The following is a 14876-nucleotide window of genomic DNA, read 5'->3' as shown; positions in this document are numbered from 1 at the left end:
ACTGCTCACGTTTACGTGCGCGAAGGTTCGACGCACGTAGAACTAAAACTGTCTACTGTCCATACTATACAAAATGGGTGATTTCTACCCACATAAAGCATTTAGTTGCCTCTGGAATAACCAGTTGACTAAGCTGTATCCAGATGTTCTCTCTACGCACGTATACGGCACCAAAATATCTGTCCGCGTACTGCGTTTAGTTACATCCTCGAAGCTATAACTTCCGTGCATGCATGCAGGATCGGGAAAATGACACTGTTAGAAGCAGAGTGCAGGAACTCTTCGCGAAGTGATGTGAAGCCCTGTCGCTGTTTGTGCTGCAAGAGGACTTAGCGCGAAAAAGACTAAGACGTACACAAACGGTCAACTAGCATTATGCAAACGCACCTACAAACCCAAGCCAAAACTCGTTCTATTGCCTGCTTGGAAAAAAAAAATGATGCAGCAGAATATCCTGTCACACATTAGGCGGGACAGGATTGCCACTTTTTTAAACGGACATGCAAAAGTCTGCAATTTAACTGGTTTCCCAATCCCTAACGCCAGCTTTAATTCCGAATTCTTGTGGCACATAATGCTGGACGGAACTGTATGGTGCCATAACAGTTCCGTCTGGGCGGAACTTTAGCGCAAATTGTAGTTCCGTCTAGACGGAACTCTAGCGCAAATTGTAGTTCCGTCCGGACGGAACTCTAGCGCAAGTTGTAGTTCCGTCTGGACGGAACTCTAGCCACAGCCATTTACATTTCCCTGTTCAGACCTTCCACACGTTCTCTCAATAAAAATAAATTGCGTACCTCAACGGCACGCACATGCGAATCCTATGGCGTACGAAGGAAAGTTTTACTCATGCTGCAAATGCACGATGTGTTTGTTTGCTGCCACTTGTCGCGCTTGGTATTTACTGTCCAAAGCAGCCTTCTCTTGGGGTCCCTCGGGAACTGAAATATTCTCCATCAATTTCTGGAGTGGTTGGTGCACTGCGGCACACAACAACCCGGTATTTTTCGATGTGCGCCCGGTCAGCACCAAGAGAAAAGGCGACAAAGCGAACGCACGTGTTACGGCCGCCGCGCCGCCGCGAGAAAGGGCATGAAAATGGCCGCCGATGGACTGTCACGGCCGGCGAGGCGGCACTCGCCCTCCCAAAGGGTGACTCCACCCTAGAGGGGGCGCGCGCGCATCGAGGCACCCTAACGCCGTCGCCCACCGCTGTCGCTGGCGCAAACCGCACGAAGCGACGATACTCGGCGTCGGAGCGGCGCGTTTTCAGTGTTGCTCGATTGCTGCCACTTCAGCGTTCATTCATTTTGCGTTAATTAACGCGTAGAACAACGTTCCTAAGGCTCCATTGTGAGGGCGTTGCTGGGGCTTGACGACCACGTGCCAGGCTTGCGTACTACAGAAGTCAGCCTTTATTGCGGCCAACTCTTATTTACAATAATTACACGGGGCATGTGGCTTGAGAGGGGCTAGGAGAGCGCACCGCTTGGCGGGCGGGCAACTACACAACAACACACTCGTCTCCCCAGCTCCGAGCGGCAGCGGGGAAGGCGTCGCCCACGAAACACAAAACGTCTTACGAACGTCTCGGAACAGCTTCAAATGACTACTAACGTCTTGCGCTGTGTTCAAACGTCTCATTGATGTCGACAAGAAGAAGTTTCCTCTGCGACGTCTCTTAAACATCTGCAGTCAGACGTTTGCTGTGAAACTTCTGTGAAACATCTGTAGTCAGATGTTTTCTAGACTTGTTTCTAACACGTGGAACTTGAGACCACGTCAAGGAGATGCGCCAGTAATCAGCAGAGTTGCCACCGTGGATTAAACATGCTTTAAATCACGGCACATAAATTAGATGGCTCTCCTGCTTGACGTTTCGAAGAGCAGGCGCGCCGGTGCAGACCGCTCTTTGTATTCGAACACTGAAAGCGCGTTTTCTCCTACGGAGCCTGAATCACGTTCCACATCGAGTGCAGCTAACCCGCCACTCGTAAGGCTGGATTTAGGTAACATATAATGGCCCTGAAAGCCGACGGTAGTTACGCGAGTGAAAAAATTTGCTTCATGTTGCGAACGCCTCTGTTACGCCTCGGCTAGCTGGCGGCAGCATGCGGATTGACAGGCGCAGCGCACGCTGCCTTCGCCGAGCTCGCTCGCGCGGTTTATCGCGCAGATCACCCGCGCGCTATCTTTTCGAGGCGGCGTATCTTGGAGGCAATCTTTCTTGAGTCACGCCGCAGCTTGCTAGCTGCTTGGTGTCGCTCCGCACGGTGGCGACGCAGGATAGTTTGCCAAAGTGGTTTTAACCGTTTAAAGCAGAAAAAAAATCTTAGTGGAAGCTGCAAGTGCTTAGTTTCACATGAAAGTATTAGATTCAATTTGTTTTTTGGTTCTTTGATGATTTTTTTATTTTTACGTTTAGAAATTTAGTACTTCATTTGGTCATTTGGCGTTGCAGAGGCTAGCGATAGCTACGCGCGCGAAGCGGATGCTGCGCACGTTCTAGTACGTTTCGCTGCGCACTTTTTTCCGCGCTGGTTGGCACTTCACGCCGCTGCAGTTTGCATTTTCCCCTTTTTCTGCGGTATCGTTTACTACCAGTGTTGCACTGAGATGTGAGCCTCGTTTTCCGCAAAAGTAAGTAACCTTCCATTTCTCTTCTGTGGTGAAAGTGTCGGCTTTGCCGGCTAAGCCACTAACGCGCCTGATTGAACCTTTGGTTTACAAATCACAAAACAGTATCAGCCAGTGTTTTACATACCAAAGTGCAGCGTTGAATGTATTAAAACAGGGCATTTGCATCTATTTGAGCTTTTGTTAAGTGGATACAGCTAGGCTGCTATCGCATGCGAGTTGCTTTCTTTACCAAGGCGATGACAAGGTGAACGTGACAAAGCTTCAAACCAACGAGCTTTGTTTAAGCGTACGTTGATAAGGCGCGAATTTTTTCCTACACATTGATTAAAGTCTGTGCTCTATTGCATTCTGGCAGGGTTTTATTCTTGCCAAGGACTCTTATCTGGCCACCTGTGTGCTCCAATTCTCCTTGCTGTGATTGCCGTCAGTGAAACTGGCGTTAAAAAGGCTTTGGTTATCTTAACTGCGTCAATCTTTTATTTCATTGCGATTGAGAGCCTCGGCACAAAGGTAGTTACTTGTGCTGCTGTGTATGTGTGCAGGCTGTTTGACAGTGCAGTGAAGTACTACGGCTCTTCGCAGGCATGGCAGCTTTTATTTTTTGGAAAACCATTGCACCGTGCACAGCTGGCGTTGTCCCTACTTCACTGTGTACATTTCGTTCTGGGTACAGGCTGTTCAACAGTGGTTTTCAGAGGATCTCCTTGCCCGCTCAACTTCTCAAGTTTTGGTAAGCACGCTTTGCAGCTGACACCTTTTCTTTCACTTCATGATTTCTTGTATAGGTCTAGGCTCTTTGCTAATGTTCATTGCACAAGCCCCGTTATTTGTTTCTCCTTTAAAACTCCAACTGTTGGCCGGAGGAGCAAGGACCTGGTCTAGTTTCACGCAAGTTAATAGCAGCACCTTGTACTTGGTTGTTCAGACGACTTGGCCTGGAGATTGTTTCAGTTCTGAGGTGGGAATCTGGACTAATGCTTCTTGTGCAGTGGTGTAAGTAATCTCTTGCCCATTGTTTGAGCTTCATCGTACAGATTAGAAAGGGCTTCTTTGGCAAAGCAGTGTTAGGAACCTTATACACACGCACTTTTATTTGTCTTATCTTTCAGATGTGCCCTGTGTGGCTGTCAAGTTAAGGTCCAAGATTTAACACATCTCTGGTGTATACTGAAGTGATGCAGGCATTACCAGGACAGCATCATCTCTGCTATGTTTTCATGCGACGGTGCAAGATGTCAAACATCAACCACTTTTGATTCAGCCACATCTTGCAGGTAAGAGAAAGTCCGTTTGCAAGATGCAGCTTAGGAGGTTCTATGAGTACAGTGTGCATCACAGTAAGGCAGTGCACTTGCTATTGACTGCTTGGCTTTCAGTGTCCATGCACGCTGTTTGGATTTTGCTTCTGTTAAAGGCCTCCACAGTGATTGACTTCTTGAGTTTATGGTGAGTCGTAGCACTCTACTGAAATGCCGCTTGCAGTGACATCATATGCATCTAAGTTTTTAATTAGCTTATTTTATTGCCTGTGCTGTCACTCCTTGCCATTTCCTGGTCTTATTTGCTTCCGACTCCTCATTGGCCATTCTACATGCACCTGACTGACTGTGCTTTTGGTTACTCTAATATTTTTCACTTCTGCAGGCTGCTGAACACAGCTGGATTTGACTTCCCCTTGTTACCGTCTAGTTGGCATCCTCCTTGCAAGAAAAGCGATTTTTGGAACACCTAGCGAGCTCTTCATTGCTGTCCACATCACAGCAACTTGCTCATCAACGCATTCGTTGTGAACAAGGCCCGGGACCGAATGAATTTTTGATTTAACAATTGGTTGCTGCTCGACACTTTCCCGCCATCCAAGTGCTTACCGTTGTAACGTCAGCCAAACCAGTGAAGCTACCTCCTCCGTGGCTTCTAACATTAATTTCCTGATCCTTTTTTTTGTGTGGGTGTATATGCACTGGATTCAATAAAGAGTAACGCAGTGACTGAAAAGTGTGCTAGCACATGCATTTATGGCTCATTACTACAGCCATACATCCCTTGTAATGTGGGTTCATTGTTCGGGTCATTGCAAATCAGTTCGGGTTCATTTTTGAGTGGTGTATACCAGAAAAATGAACTATAACATTTTTAAAGCTTTAGAGGGTTTAAAGGCAGCACTAAAATCAGTCTTGAAATGCGTAAAATAATACAGGCACCCATTTCGGAAAAAAAAGGAACGTCTAAAAAAATTCTAGAAAAATTCTACCTGAGAAGTTTTCTAGCCGTATGCAAGCGTAGCGTTAGCAGAGCTAATAGAGGGCTAGTAAACGTCTAAGTCTAAAAAACTGCTTAGGTGAAACTTCTTCTAGATGTCAAGCTTTTTTTTCCGAGACTTTTTTTAGACGTCTATTAGCGCTTTTTGTGTTTCATGGGTCGCTGGGATGGTGGCGCCATCTGTGAGGTAGTGGCGAACTGGGTGTTCCAGAGGAGCTAGCTGGTACCTCACATCCGGCCCCACTTTTTCATCAAAGTCCCTTTTGATGAGCGCAAAAAGGAAAGTAAACTCTGGGCAATGTGGGAAATGGCAGTGTGGCAAATGGCAACTAACAATAGGCCTGGCAGGTTCACAAAAGCACTACAAATTAAAGGCAAAGTCAAAGACTGGCATGAATAACACAAAACAAAGCCAAAAAGTACAAGCACAGCACTTTCAAAGGTCCACTTCATAGTCCTGGAGATAGGTGGGCCTGTGAAGGACGATGCGAACACGAGGATGTCGTCCAAATACACTCTGACACCCGACCTTGCAGGAGGTTGAAGGTCTTGAAAGATGAGTTGCATGGCACGTTGAAACGTTGAAGGGGCGTTCTTTAGTCCAAAGGGCATACGTGTCCACATGTATGTCCCACTATGTGTGATAAACGCTGTCTTGGAGTAGTCTGCCGGTCGTAGGCTTACTTGCCAGTAGGCAGATTTCAGATCCAAACATGCAAAATAAGATGCTCCAGCGGCGTCTTGCATGATATCAGCATGGGGCAACGGGTGTGCAACACTTATGGTGAGTTTGTTCAGTGGAACATAATTGACGCAGAGGCGCTTCTTCGCTCCTCTTGACACAACGATGACTGGAAAGGCCCACGGCCCAGTGGCAGGCAGGATGATGCCTTTACGCAAGAGCTTGGTTGTTTGTTCATCTAAGAACTTGCGGTCCTCTGCACAGTATCGGTATGGGCTTCTGCTGTAAGGCACAGCATTGGGCACTAGGTTGATGCAATGTTCCACACCTTGGAAACGGCCAATGTCATCCTCATCACGAGCAAATGTGAGATGATGATCAGAAAGAGCAGTAGCCAGAGTTATTTTCTGTGTCTCTGAGAGATCCTTTGCAACTAAGGCAGGAGGCAGGTCAGGATGAACTGTTATAGCTACTGTACCATCCGGTGCAGTAGTACCTTGTTCTGGCAAGTTCTTGCACAAGGGTTTCCAAACTGGCTCCATTCCTGGGAGGGGCACGTCCTGGAGAGCCAGTGAAGATGGCACTTCAGTGCATTGAGCCAGGAAGGACTGCCGAAGGATCACTGCACATGAGGCACGTGGATAGAGCTTCTGCTGCGCCTTTATGACAGTACCTGAGGCAGGATGGTGAAGTTCGGCTGGATTTGGAGGCTCGAACACGAGTCGTGTGTTGCTGGCACGAAACCAATCTTCACCCAGTATCACAGGCAAGACATTGTTGCTGATGACGGCGGCTTCCACTAGAGCTGTGATGGGGCCCACTGTAATCTTCAGGCAGACTGTACCTTCAGGATACACACTTGATCCACCAACGACTGCTAAGGGCTCATGTGTCCAAGGTATCAGAGGAAGATCTTTGACTGCTGACTTGGTAATTATAGTTGGACCCTTGGACCCTGTATCCGGAAATGCATCGTAGGATCCCAAGAGTCCGATGCTAGCTGTGAAGAATGAGCATTCCAGTTGAGAGCCATAGATGTCTTCGGACGGGCTAGCGTGCAATGCAGGGGCTGCTGCTTGAAGTAATGTGGCGGCTGTGGCTGGCTGTTGTGTGACAGTCTTTTGTTTTGTGGGGAACTCTGATGCTAGGTGGCCTTTTTCATGACACTTGAAGCAAACAGCTTCACTCAATGACTGTCCTGGACGAAAGGCTGGAACACCATAACGTTCTGACAGGGCTGAGTACCGAGCTTCCTTTTCAGAAGGCGACAGATCCGCTATACGAGGACGATTTGGAGGGCTGGCAGCATGGGATGTAGGCGCACGGCTGGGCTTGGGATTGGAGACAGCTGGAGGTGTCACTTCAGATATAAATGGCATCGAAGAGACTTGACTGGAAGGCGGGCTGCCGTTATTGTGACTGTGAACGGTCTGCTCGGGACGATGAGCAGGGCTCCTTGCGATCTCCATATGTTGCATTGCCCGGTCAAGCTGTGTGCATATGTCAATGAAGTTCGCCACTGACGACGGACGTTGCGCTGCTATGCTTGTCGCTGTGCCTGGGCTCAAAATACCTTGCAAGAGATATTCAATTTTTTGAGGCTCGGTCAGCGGCACTGGACATTTTTCAATGACGCGAAGTTTTGCGTAGGCATAGTCGCGGAGAGACTGAGGGCTGGTCTGCACCAGGGACATAACTTGTTGCTGCCATTGCAGTAGCGTCAGTTCGTCGGCAAATGTGTCGAGAAAAGCTTTACGCCACGCATCCCAAGTCGGGAAATGCGCGCCAAGAGTCAGGTGCCAATTTTTTGCTGTCCCTCTCAACTTGCGGCGATGAGGCGGGGTGTTTCTGGCGACCATGAAGCAAGCTGCTGCGTTCGTTGAATTTCTTCGATCCACATACGCGCACCTTGCTTGTGGCAGTTCTCGAACAATGGCAAGGTAGACGATACGTCAGGCATGGTTGTCACGTGTATAGGCCTCGTGCGCTGGTAAGGAGGCGCCACCGGTTTATAACAACTAGCGCCACCTCCAGGCCATGCCGCGAACTTTCCCGTCGTCCGCGTCACTGTTCGGCCGCCGTGGTTGCATTGAGACATGGCAGCGTGGAGCGTGTGTTGTTTTGTGGGTTCGGTCGTATCGAAAATGTTGATGGTTATTTTAAAAAAAGTAGCATACTTCGCGGGAACAAGCTCTACGCCGGGAGTCATATTTACGGCGTGAGAGAGGAAGTTTCCTGCGCGACAGGACCCTCCGACATCGTCGGAAAATGCATCGCGCAAATGAAGAGTGTGGACTACGACGTGCGATTGACGGTAAGCGCATTTCATGAAACAGCGTTATATTTATTCTTTGCATGCGTGTGAAAATGTGTATCGTGCTTGTGCAGTTGTCTGCGAACCCAAGGGAAATCGTTGAAGCCAGCTGCACGTGTAAGGCGGGATGCCGAGGATGGTGCAAGCATGCGGCGGCACTAGCTGTGTTCGTGAACAATTCCGTGCACACGTCCTGCACAGACCTGCCGTGCGCGTGGCGCAAACCTTCAGCGCGTCCAACCCTGGACACGAAAAAGCAAATTAAGGAACTTTTCCCAGGTAAGAAGAAGAATTGTTTGACAAGGTTCTTTGCATAACCTATTCCAATTGTCCGCCCAGGTCGCCCCTTGCCTGTACCAGTGCTTAAGGCACTCTCCCCATCCGATGTTCACCTTCTATTTCCGGGCGTTAGGTGCGCCTTCACAGATCTGCTACAAGGCAATGAGGGTGATACATTCAAAGAATGCGAGGCTGTGCGGCCCAGTGCAGTTGGGCAGGTAGCCAGTCAGACAGCTTCTGAGCTCGTAAAAGCAATTGTGAAAAACGAGCGCGCCACGCATGGCGTAATGGAAATCCTGAGTGCGCTGCCGCTCAGAATTAAAAGATGTGACCTGTTGTCTGCACTGCCAAACAGGGAGAAAGCATTTTATGAAAAGTTTGTACAAAAAAGTATTAGTGAAATAGTCGAAATCGAACACACGACCAGGGGCCAAGGAAGAGTAAAAAGGTTTGTTATTTGTCTGCATATGTCGCTTAACTTTCTTCCTGTCAGTAATGGCATGTTCTTGATACCAGGTGGCATCAAGAGAGGAATCTTCGGATCACAAGCTCCACTGCTCACAGAATTAAGACAAGAGAGGCAGAGTTCGAAGCTCTTGCAGATGCAGTGGTGACGCCAAGGGCCTTTTCAACTGCTGCCACAACCTATGGTAAGCAGCAGTACAGCCTGTTCAAACAGAACATGCAAATATGAATGAGCAAACTTGTAGTGCCCTCACTCGTTAAAAAAAGGCCAGTCCCATAAAGTGTATCATTCAGTGCACATTACGAAGGTGCCCAATACGAATGTGACCTCTCATTCTGCAGGCAAGAATACAGAAGATGCGGCAAGGAAGGAGCTCTCAGTGCTGCTGCGAGTTCCAATTCATGAGGTAATGATACAGTGTGTTTGAGAAGACTGTCATGTTCCTTATTTCTTGCCATATTTTTTTTCCAGCAGGTTGGACTAGTTATTCATCCAGAACAACACTGGCTGTGCTGCAGCCCAGATGGCATCTTTGTAGCCGGCAGAACAACTCGTGTAGTTGAGATTAAATGCCCCTTTTCTCTTAAAGATTCAAAGCTTATCGATGCTGATGAGGAAGTTAGCTATGTTAAGTATATTCACTATGTAAATGGAAAATTGACTCTAAGAAAAAGCCACCCATATTTCACGCAGGTGATGGTAATATTGTACGTTTTAAATATTGATGAGGCGCTGTTTTTTGTATATTCAGAAAAGCAGAGCATCAGCATAACTGTCGAGAGGGATGAAAAATTCCTCTCCGAGTACATCCCCAAGCTAGAAGGGTACTATTTCAAGTATATTTTAAAACGGCTGGCAAATCTATCACGAAATGTTCAGGTTTAACGCACTGTCCACCTAATTTCGTGCTGTATGTCTTTGAAGTACTGTGTTTTTGAGAATGAGAGCAATAAAAAGTGGCCATGTTGACAGTAAGAACAAGGTTTATGGCACTGCAAACATGCATTTTATACAGTTCATGGAAGTCAATAAAATTGGTTCCCCGTCTCACATGAGGTTCTGGAAATATGAATTTGAACACTTGTTTGGGCTCGTTTTTGCTGAACTTGGTATGCTAAGATTTCAGCGCTCCTGTACATGGTCAGGCTTTTGGGCACCAAAGATTGGTGGCTGCAGGTTGGCCAAAATGCAACACATTCGCATAATATCACTCATGTGAGGAATCAATTCAATGGGTATCCTTGTGTTCAGGATGTTGAACATCTTCACACGCTGAATGACTCTTTCTACGTGTATACGCACCTGGGCGATGTTGTATGTCTCCTGGAGTTCCTCATGCGTAAACTGTACATTCCCTTTTGAAAAAGGGGGCAAAACAACAATGCCTTCCTGCCCTGCAGCGGGCGCTCTAATGCCTGGAAAGCCCTTGTCAGCGAGCACTATGTCACCTGGCTCAATCCTGTCAAGGAACCCAGACTCGAGCGTGATGTGCGTGTCCGATGCACGACCACCGTAGGCCTTCGACACAAAAGTGACGACACCATTAGGAACAATTCCTAGTAAGAACTTCAAAGTGTAACCGCCCTTGTAGTGTGAAAAAAGTGCCCTCCTTTGCTCAACAGTAGGTGGCTCTTCAGTTCTTATCTCGGTACAGTCTATTATGTAACGGCAGCGAGGATAGTATCTCCGAAAACATGCTGGCATGGATGCCTGCACGGTGGCAAGTGACGGCTCTGGAATCCATTCATTCAGTGCAGCCAGCAAATTACTTAAAACAAAATAAAATATGCGGCTTACTGCTGTCCGGTGAAGCCCAAAAAGAACGGCAAGGCTAGCAAATGATATTCCTAGTTTAAGTTTCATAAGAAAAATAACAAGTTTCTGAGGAGTCGGCACATCAATTCGCCTTACGACTATGGGTGAAAGGGCAAACATCAGCAATGCAAAGACGTTCGTGCTGACGCCGCACAATTCTCTGAATGAATCTTGTCTCTCATTCAGCGAATCATAGCCAAGAAAGACACAGCTTCTCTCATCTGTTCCAGTGGTTGAGGACCTTGTGGGTGCAACTGCCTGCACAGCAACGCTTGTTGCGCTTGTGTGTGACACTTGTGCAGAGGCTGAACCGTTTGATGTCACCGAGAGAAAAATGCAGCAGTGGCCTCCGGGTTCCTCAGCATCTGTTTGAGTCCCCTGGAAAGTGTTACACATGCACAAGCACCCTTTTGTTATTCAGCACAAATAATTTTGTTGTGAAGCTGTATGAAGAAATTACCATGACTAGTTAGAACAGAATATGAGTGCTGTTGAGGACACACATGCATAACACCAAGCACATTAAGATACTCTCAAGGGAAGTTAACATTACTGAGAGGACTGCCATGGTTGCGCACAGCTGCACTATTTAGGACGCACCAGCTGTGGCTGTCTTTATTTTCTTTTACAAAGCTAAACAAGTCTGTTCACTAAGAAGAGCCAGGGTCAGCAAACTACATACGCAAGTTACTTTTCATTCATGCAAAGAGGTAAAGTAGAAGCCGAAATGAAAACTAGAACGACTAGTGCGCAATTTTATTGTATCCCCCTCTTAGCAATGCGTTTCCCCAGTAGTTTAGGATCGTTAAAAATGCATACTGTAGAATTCTAATAAGGGAGTAATTACTCATTGACGTCCACCCGAGCGCAGCCATACGGCTACAAAGGAAAGCTAGCTTAGCTTTCCTTTGTAGCCGTATGGCTGCGCTCGGGTGGACGTCAATGAGTAATTACTCCCTTATTAGAAATCTACTCCACCTTGGGGGATTCCCCTAAACATTTGGTCAACACTGTTCCCACTTCGAGTTATTGATCAATTCGCTCTCGCCCTACCATAAGCTTGCCGTCCCGGTTAGCTCAATTGGTAGAGCGACTGCTCCGGTGTAGCGGTGGTCCCGGGTTCGAACCCCGGACCAGGACGAATTTTTCTTTAACTACGAAGTTTCTGAGGAAGCTGTATAGCTTTCCTTTGTAGCCGTATGGCTGCGCTCGGGTGGACGTCAATGAGTAATTACTCCCTTATTAGAAATCTACTCCACCTTGGGGGATTCCCCTAAACATTTGGTCATACTGTAGAATTACGCCACAGCGCATAAGAACACCCTACGTAGAGCGCGCGTTATTATTTAAGGTTATTCTAAATGTGGAGGGTTTACCATGGACGCAAATGTAACGCTTTCTTCTGGCGCTTCACATTGCCCCTCATCGGCACCAAGGGCCTGACCATTGAGACACGGAACGCCTGGTACAGTGGCTGAATCGGCAGGTGTCTGTGCCGCACCCGCTGATACGCGCCGTTGAAACCTAAGAAAGAAAGAACGCATGATTGTTCCAAAGAACCGAAAACTGCGCAACTTGATTTGGGTTTGTTCGGAGCGCGTCATCAATATAAAGCACTGTATCGTATCAGAACCTACCGCTCGTATCTCCCTAGCTTCGTTGCAGGCCCAACGCCATCGTCTTTTCGGTAGCAGGACGGGAATATTGTTGGGATGTAGGCTGGATGGTGGGCAACAGAACTTCTCTCGTTACCCACGAAGTGGGCGCTACATATGCGTGTATGGCCCTTAATGGGATGCCACTGACCTCCGTCCGCACTAATAAAGAAAAAAAAACGCAGTATTACTTGCAACTGTAACACTGGAGCAAGCCAAAACAAGCTTATTCTAGTAACGTTTGCCAAAGCAATGTCAAAAATATGAAATGGGCACTTGTTTACCTTGCTCGTCGTACTGCTTTGATCCAGCGCTCCCGTCGCTCTTTCTCGTAATGTTTCCATGGAAAGCCATAGAACTTCACTTTCGGGAGCTTTCCCACAACATTTCTGTAGCTATTGTGGCAACCATAGACGCAGCAATAAACGCTACCACCTTTTTTTGCGCGAGATTTGGTGCCGTCCGACCGAGACGCCATGCTGACTGCACTGAGACCGGCTGCTCCGAGACGACGGGAAACTTCCGCCGCGTTTCACAGGTGGCGCCACCCGTTGGGTTCAAAGCAGCAGCGCACGAAGCGTATCTGCGGCATGTAAGGAACTTGGTACTGCGGTGACGACGTTGGAGAAAATGGCATTCCAAATGGCGTTTGGGAGTACTGTGGCTCCGTTGCAAGTCCAGGTGTTGTTACGAAAGGCTGCGGTTGCCGCGGCGGCGAGAAAAGTTCTTGCGCTGGCATGGCTGCGTCATTGTCAACGAGCGGCTGCGCGGGAAAGTACAATGGCGGAGGCATGACGCACGAGGCTGCATTTGGGGCTGCTTGAACCTTCGTAGTAGGAGGAGAGGCACTGAACTGCACTCCACGCGAAGCGCACATATAATGTTCATAAGACAAACTGTTCGAAGCAACTGGCGCAGAGGCAGGTCTGGGCGCTTGCATGGGCAAGGTTGCACGGGCGTCTTCCAGGCACGCTGTGAAGCGCTGAACTAATTCTTCTCTTGACCCAGTAGCGTCGATTCCGCGGCGCATGAGCTCGCTCTGAATAAAGTCAGAGCTGAAGCACGCGACTGTAGCGGCGTCGACTTCGGCCCAATTGATGCCCGGCATGGCGCTTACTTCGTACGAGTAGAGAAAGGCGTCCTCTAGAGCAGCATGGCGAACATGGCGGGGGCCGAGAAACAAAGGCTGCGTCTAGTCAGGCATGGCGGGAGCGGCGTGCTCGAATGGCGAGGCTGCAGGTTCTGTCGTCGACTGCGCCAAATGTGAGGGCGTTGCTGGGGCTTGACGACCACGTGCCAGGCTTGCGTACTGCAGAAGTCAGCCTTTATTGCGGCCAACTCTTATTTACAATAATTACACGGGGCATGTGGCTTGAGAGGGGCTAGGAGAGCGCACCGCTTGGCGGGCGGGCAACTACACAACAACACACTCGTCGTCTCCCCAGCTCCGAGCGGCAGCGGGGAAGGCATGGAGGCGTCGTCGCTGGGATGGTGGCGCCATCTGTGAAGTAGTGGCGAACTGGGTGTTCCAGAGGAGCTGGTACCTCACACCATACATGATAAAACACAATAAAAACATAAGAAAAATATATGCGGGCAATAATTTTATTTTTGTCTAATACGCAAAGTCACGCGACAAAGAAAAGCGCGCGCAGTTTTTTCTACCTCCGTGAACGCGCGCTTTTTCCGTCTGCTGCCGGCCTCCAGAGCGTCGTTGTTCTCCATGGAACGCCGACGGAAACTTGCAATGCTCAGAACTTTGCTCGTTCTGAAGCAGCTGCAAGCTGGGGCTCGCAGGCACTGGGTGCGTCCTGTGTGGCAAAATCGCGCGGAGGAGAGCGAATTCTTCACAGCGGTAAGCCAGCTGGATATGCTGTAGTGTGAGCGCACTATAGTTGCATTTTTCCCTTGAAACGCGCTGTTTCAGATGCAGCTCATGAAGGATGGCGATGGAAGCTTATTCAACAAATATTATAGAATGAGAGACATTTGACATGCTGCACAGCATGGTTGTCGAAAAGCTAGCGAAAGAGTGGCTGTGCAGGGACCCGATCTCATCGGGGGAACGGCTTGCCTTGACGCTGCGATGAGTAATTTCAACATCGAGGTTATATATACCCATGTCATGTCATGTGCAGACTACTTTCATTGCAATTCTGCGATGGCGTCTGAGTTGAGCAAGCTTTTTTTAGTATGTGTGCTTGCGTGCAGCGATGTACTGTATGTCCTAAATTATGTCATCTGAACACATGAATATCGGTTACATGCACATTTGCAGGTATCTCTCGTCGGGCATGAGCATACCGGACGTCGCCATGGCGTTCCGGATCGGGATCGAGACGACAAGGGAGGCTATTCACCTCACTTGCCAGGTACTGTGGGACGTGCTTTCACCTCTGTACATGAAGGTAGGAAATATATGCATGGCACATTATATAGCATGGCACAAAAATACATTAGGCTGTATTCTGCTGTTTTACTGCACATGTAATATATAACTCACTGAAATATCAGCTAATTAACTTTCTTGAATGTGATTATGATGCCAAGAATATTTTTCCTTGTTTGCTTGTATGCTTTGTAGGTTCCTGTTATGTTATATATGGTTGGCATTGCTCCAACACACTTGGCAGGCACATATGTGACATGTTTTTCATGCTGAGCACAGCATGTACCAAATATCCACATCAGATACTGCAGTAAATGCACGTAATAGGAGTTTTAATCAATGTCAGGGAATGACAGCAATTGTAATGCACTCTATTA

The 14876-nt window shown here is 48.1% G+C and overlaps 2 protein-coding genes and 1 long non-coding RNA gene across 5 annotated transcripts; 2 read left to right on the top strand and 1 right to left on the bottom strand.

The window, feature by feature from the left end:
* The first annotated feature begins 3387 nt into the window (after positions 1-3387).
* LOC149326788 (uncharacterized) lies at positions 3388-4635 on the top strand. 3 transcript variants are annotated; one of them, XR_016286513.1, is made up of 4 exons: positions 3391-3633; positions 3750-3914; positions 4017-4086; positions 4285-4635. It is a non-coding gene; the product is annotated as an uncharacterized LOC149326788 (long non-coding RNA). The 3 variants fall into 3 exon arrangements; XR_016286512.1 differs by having other exon boundaries at positions 3388-3633; positions 3750-4086; XR_016286514.1 differs by lacking the exon at positions 4017-4086 and having other exon boundaries at positions 3400-3633.
* A 2925-nt stretch (positions 4636-7560) lies between these two features.
* LOC149326787 (uncharacterized) lies at positions 7561-11257 on the top strand. The gene is made up of 5 exons (XM_089564182.1): positions 7561-7895; positions 7970-8174; positions 8691-8824; positions 8982-9046; positions 9115-11257. Exons 1-3 carry the CDS (start codon positions 7863-7865, stop codon positions 8786-8788), a joined length of 336 nt encoding a protein of 111 aa, XP_089420308.1. The 5' UTR covers positions 7561-7862; the 3' UTR covers positions 8789-8824; positions 8982-9046; positions 9115-11257.
* Positions 8611-12653, bottom strand: LOC149326786 (uncharacterized). The gene is made up of 4 exons (XM_089564184.1): positions 12395-12653; positions 12093-12272; positions 11832-11979; positions 8611-10833 (listed from the first exon to the last, which is right to left on the bottom strand). The coding sequence occupies exons 1-4, from the start codon at positions 12586-12588 to the stop codon at positions 9763-9765; spliced, it is 1593 nt and encodes a 530-aa protein (XP_089420310.1). The 5' UTR covers positions 12589-12653; the 3' UTR covers positions 8611-9762.
* Positions 12654-14876: the final 2223 nt, after the last annotated feature.

This window comes from Amblyomma mixtum, chromosome 10 (genome assembly GCF_055824585.1).
Source record: "Amblyomma mixtum isolate Tamu chromosome 10, ASM5582458v1, whole genome shotgun sequence".
NCBI classification, from domain to species: Eukaryota; Metazoa; Arthropoda; class Arachnida; order Ixodida; family Ixodidae; genus Amblyomma; species Amblyomma mixtum.
Note: the sequence above shows the minus strand (reverse complement) of the source record. Positions and strands in the feature narration are given on the sequence as shown.

Bases quoted from the DNA above. Each gene is read 5' to 3' on its own strand.
- LOC149326787 (XM_089564182.1), top strand. From the start codon at position 7,863: ATGAAGAGTGTGGACTACGACGTGCGATTGACG. The intron at 7,896-7,969 runs GTAAGCGCATTT...GTGCTTGTGCAG, and splicing joins ACTACGACGTGCGATTGACG to TTGTCTGCGAACCCAAGGGA. The intron at 8,175-8,690 runs GTAAGAAGAAGA...TCTTGATACCAG, and splicing joins AATTAAGGAACTTTTCCCAG to GTGGCATCAAGAGAGGAATC.
- LOC149326786 (XM_089564184.1), bottom strand. From the start codon at position 12,588: ATGGCGTCTCGGTCGGACGGCACCAAATCTCGCGCAAAAAAAGGTGGT. The intron at 12,273-12,394 runs GTAAACAAGTGC...TTTCTTTATTAG, and splicing joins AAAGCAGTACGACGAGCAAG to TGCGGACGGAGGTCAGTGGC. The intron at 10,834-11,831 runs GTAAACCCTCCA...AACACTTTCCAG, and splicing joins GCGTTACATTTGCGTCCATG to GGGACTCAAACAGATGCTGA.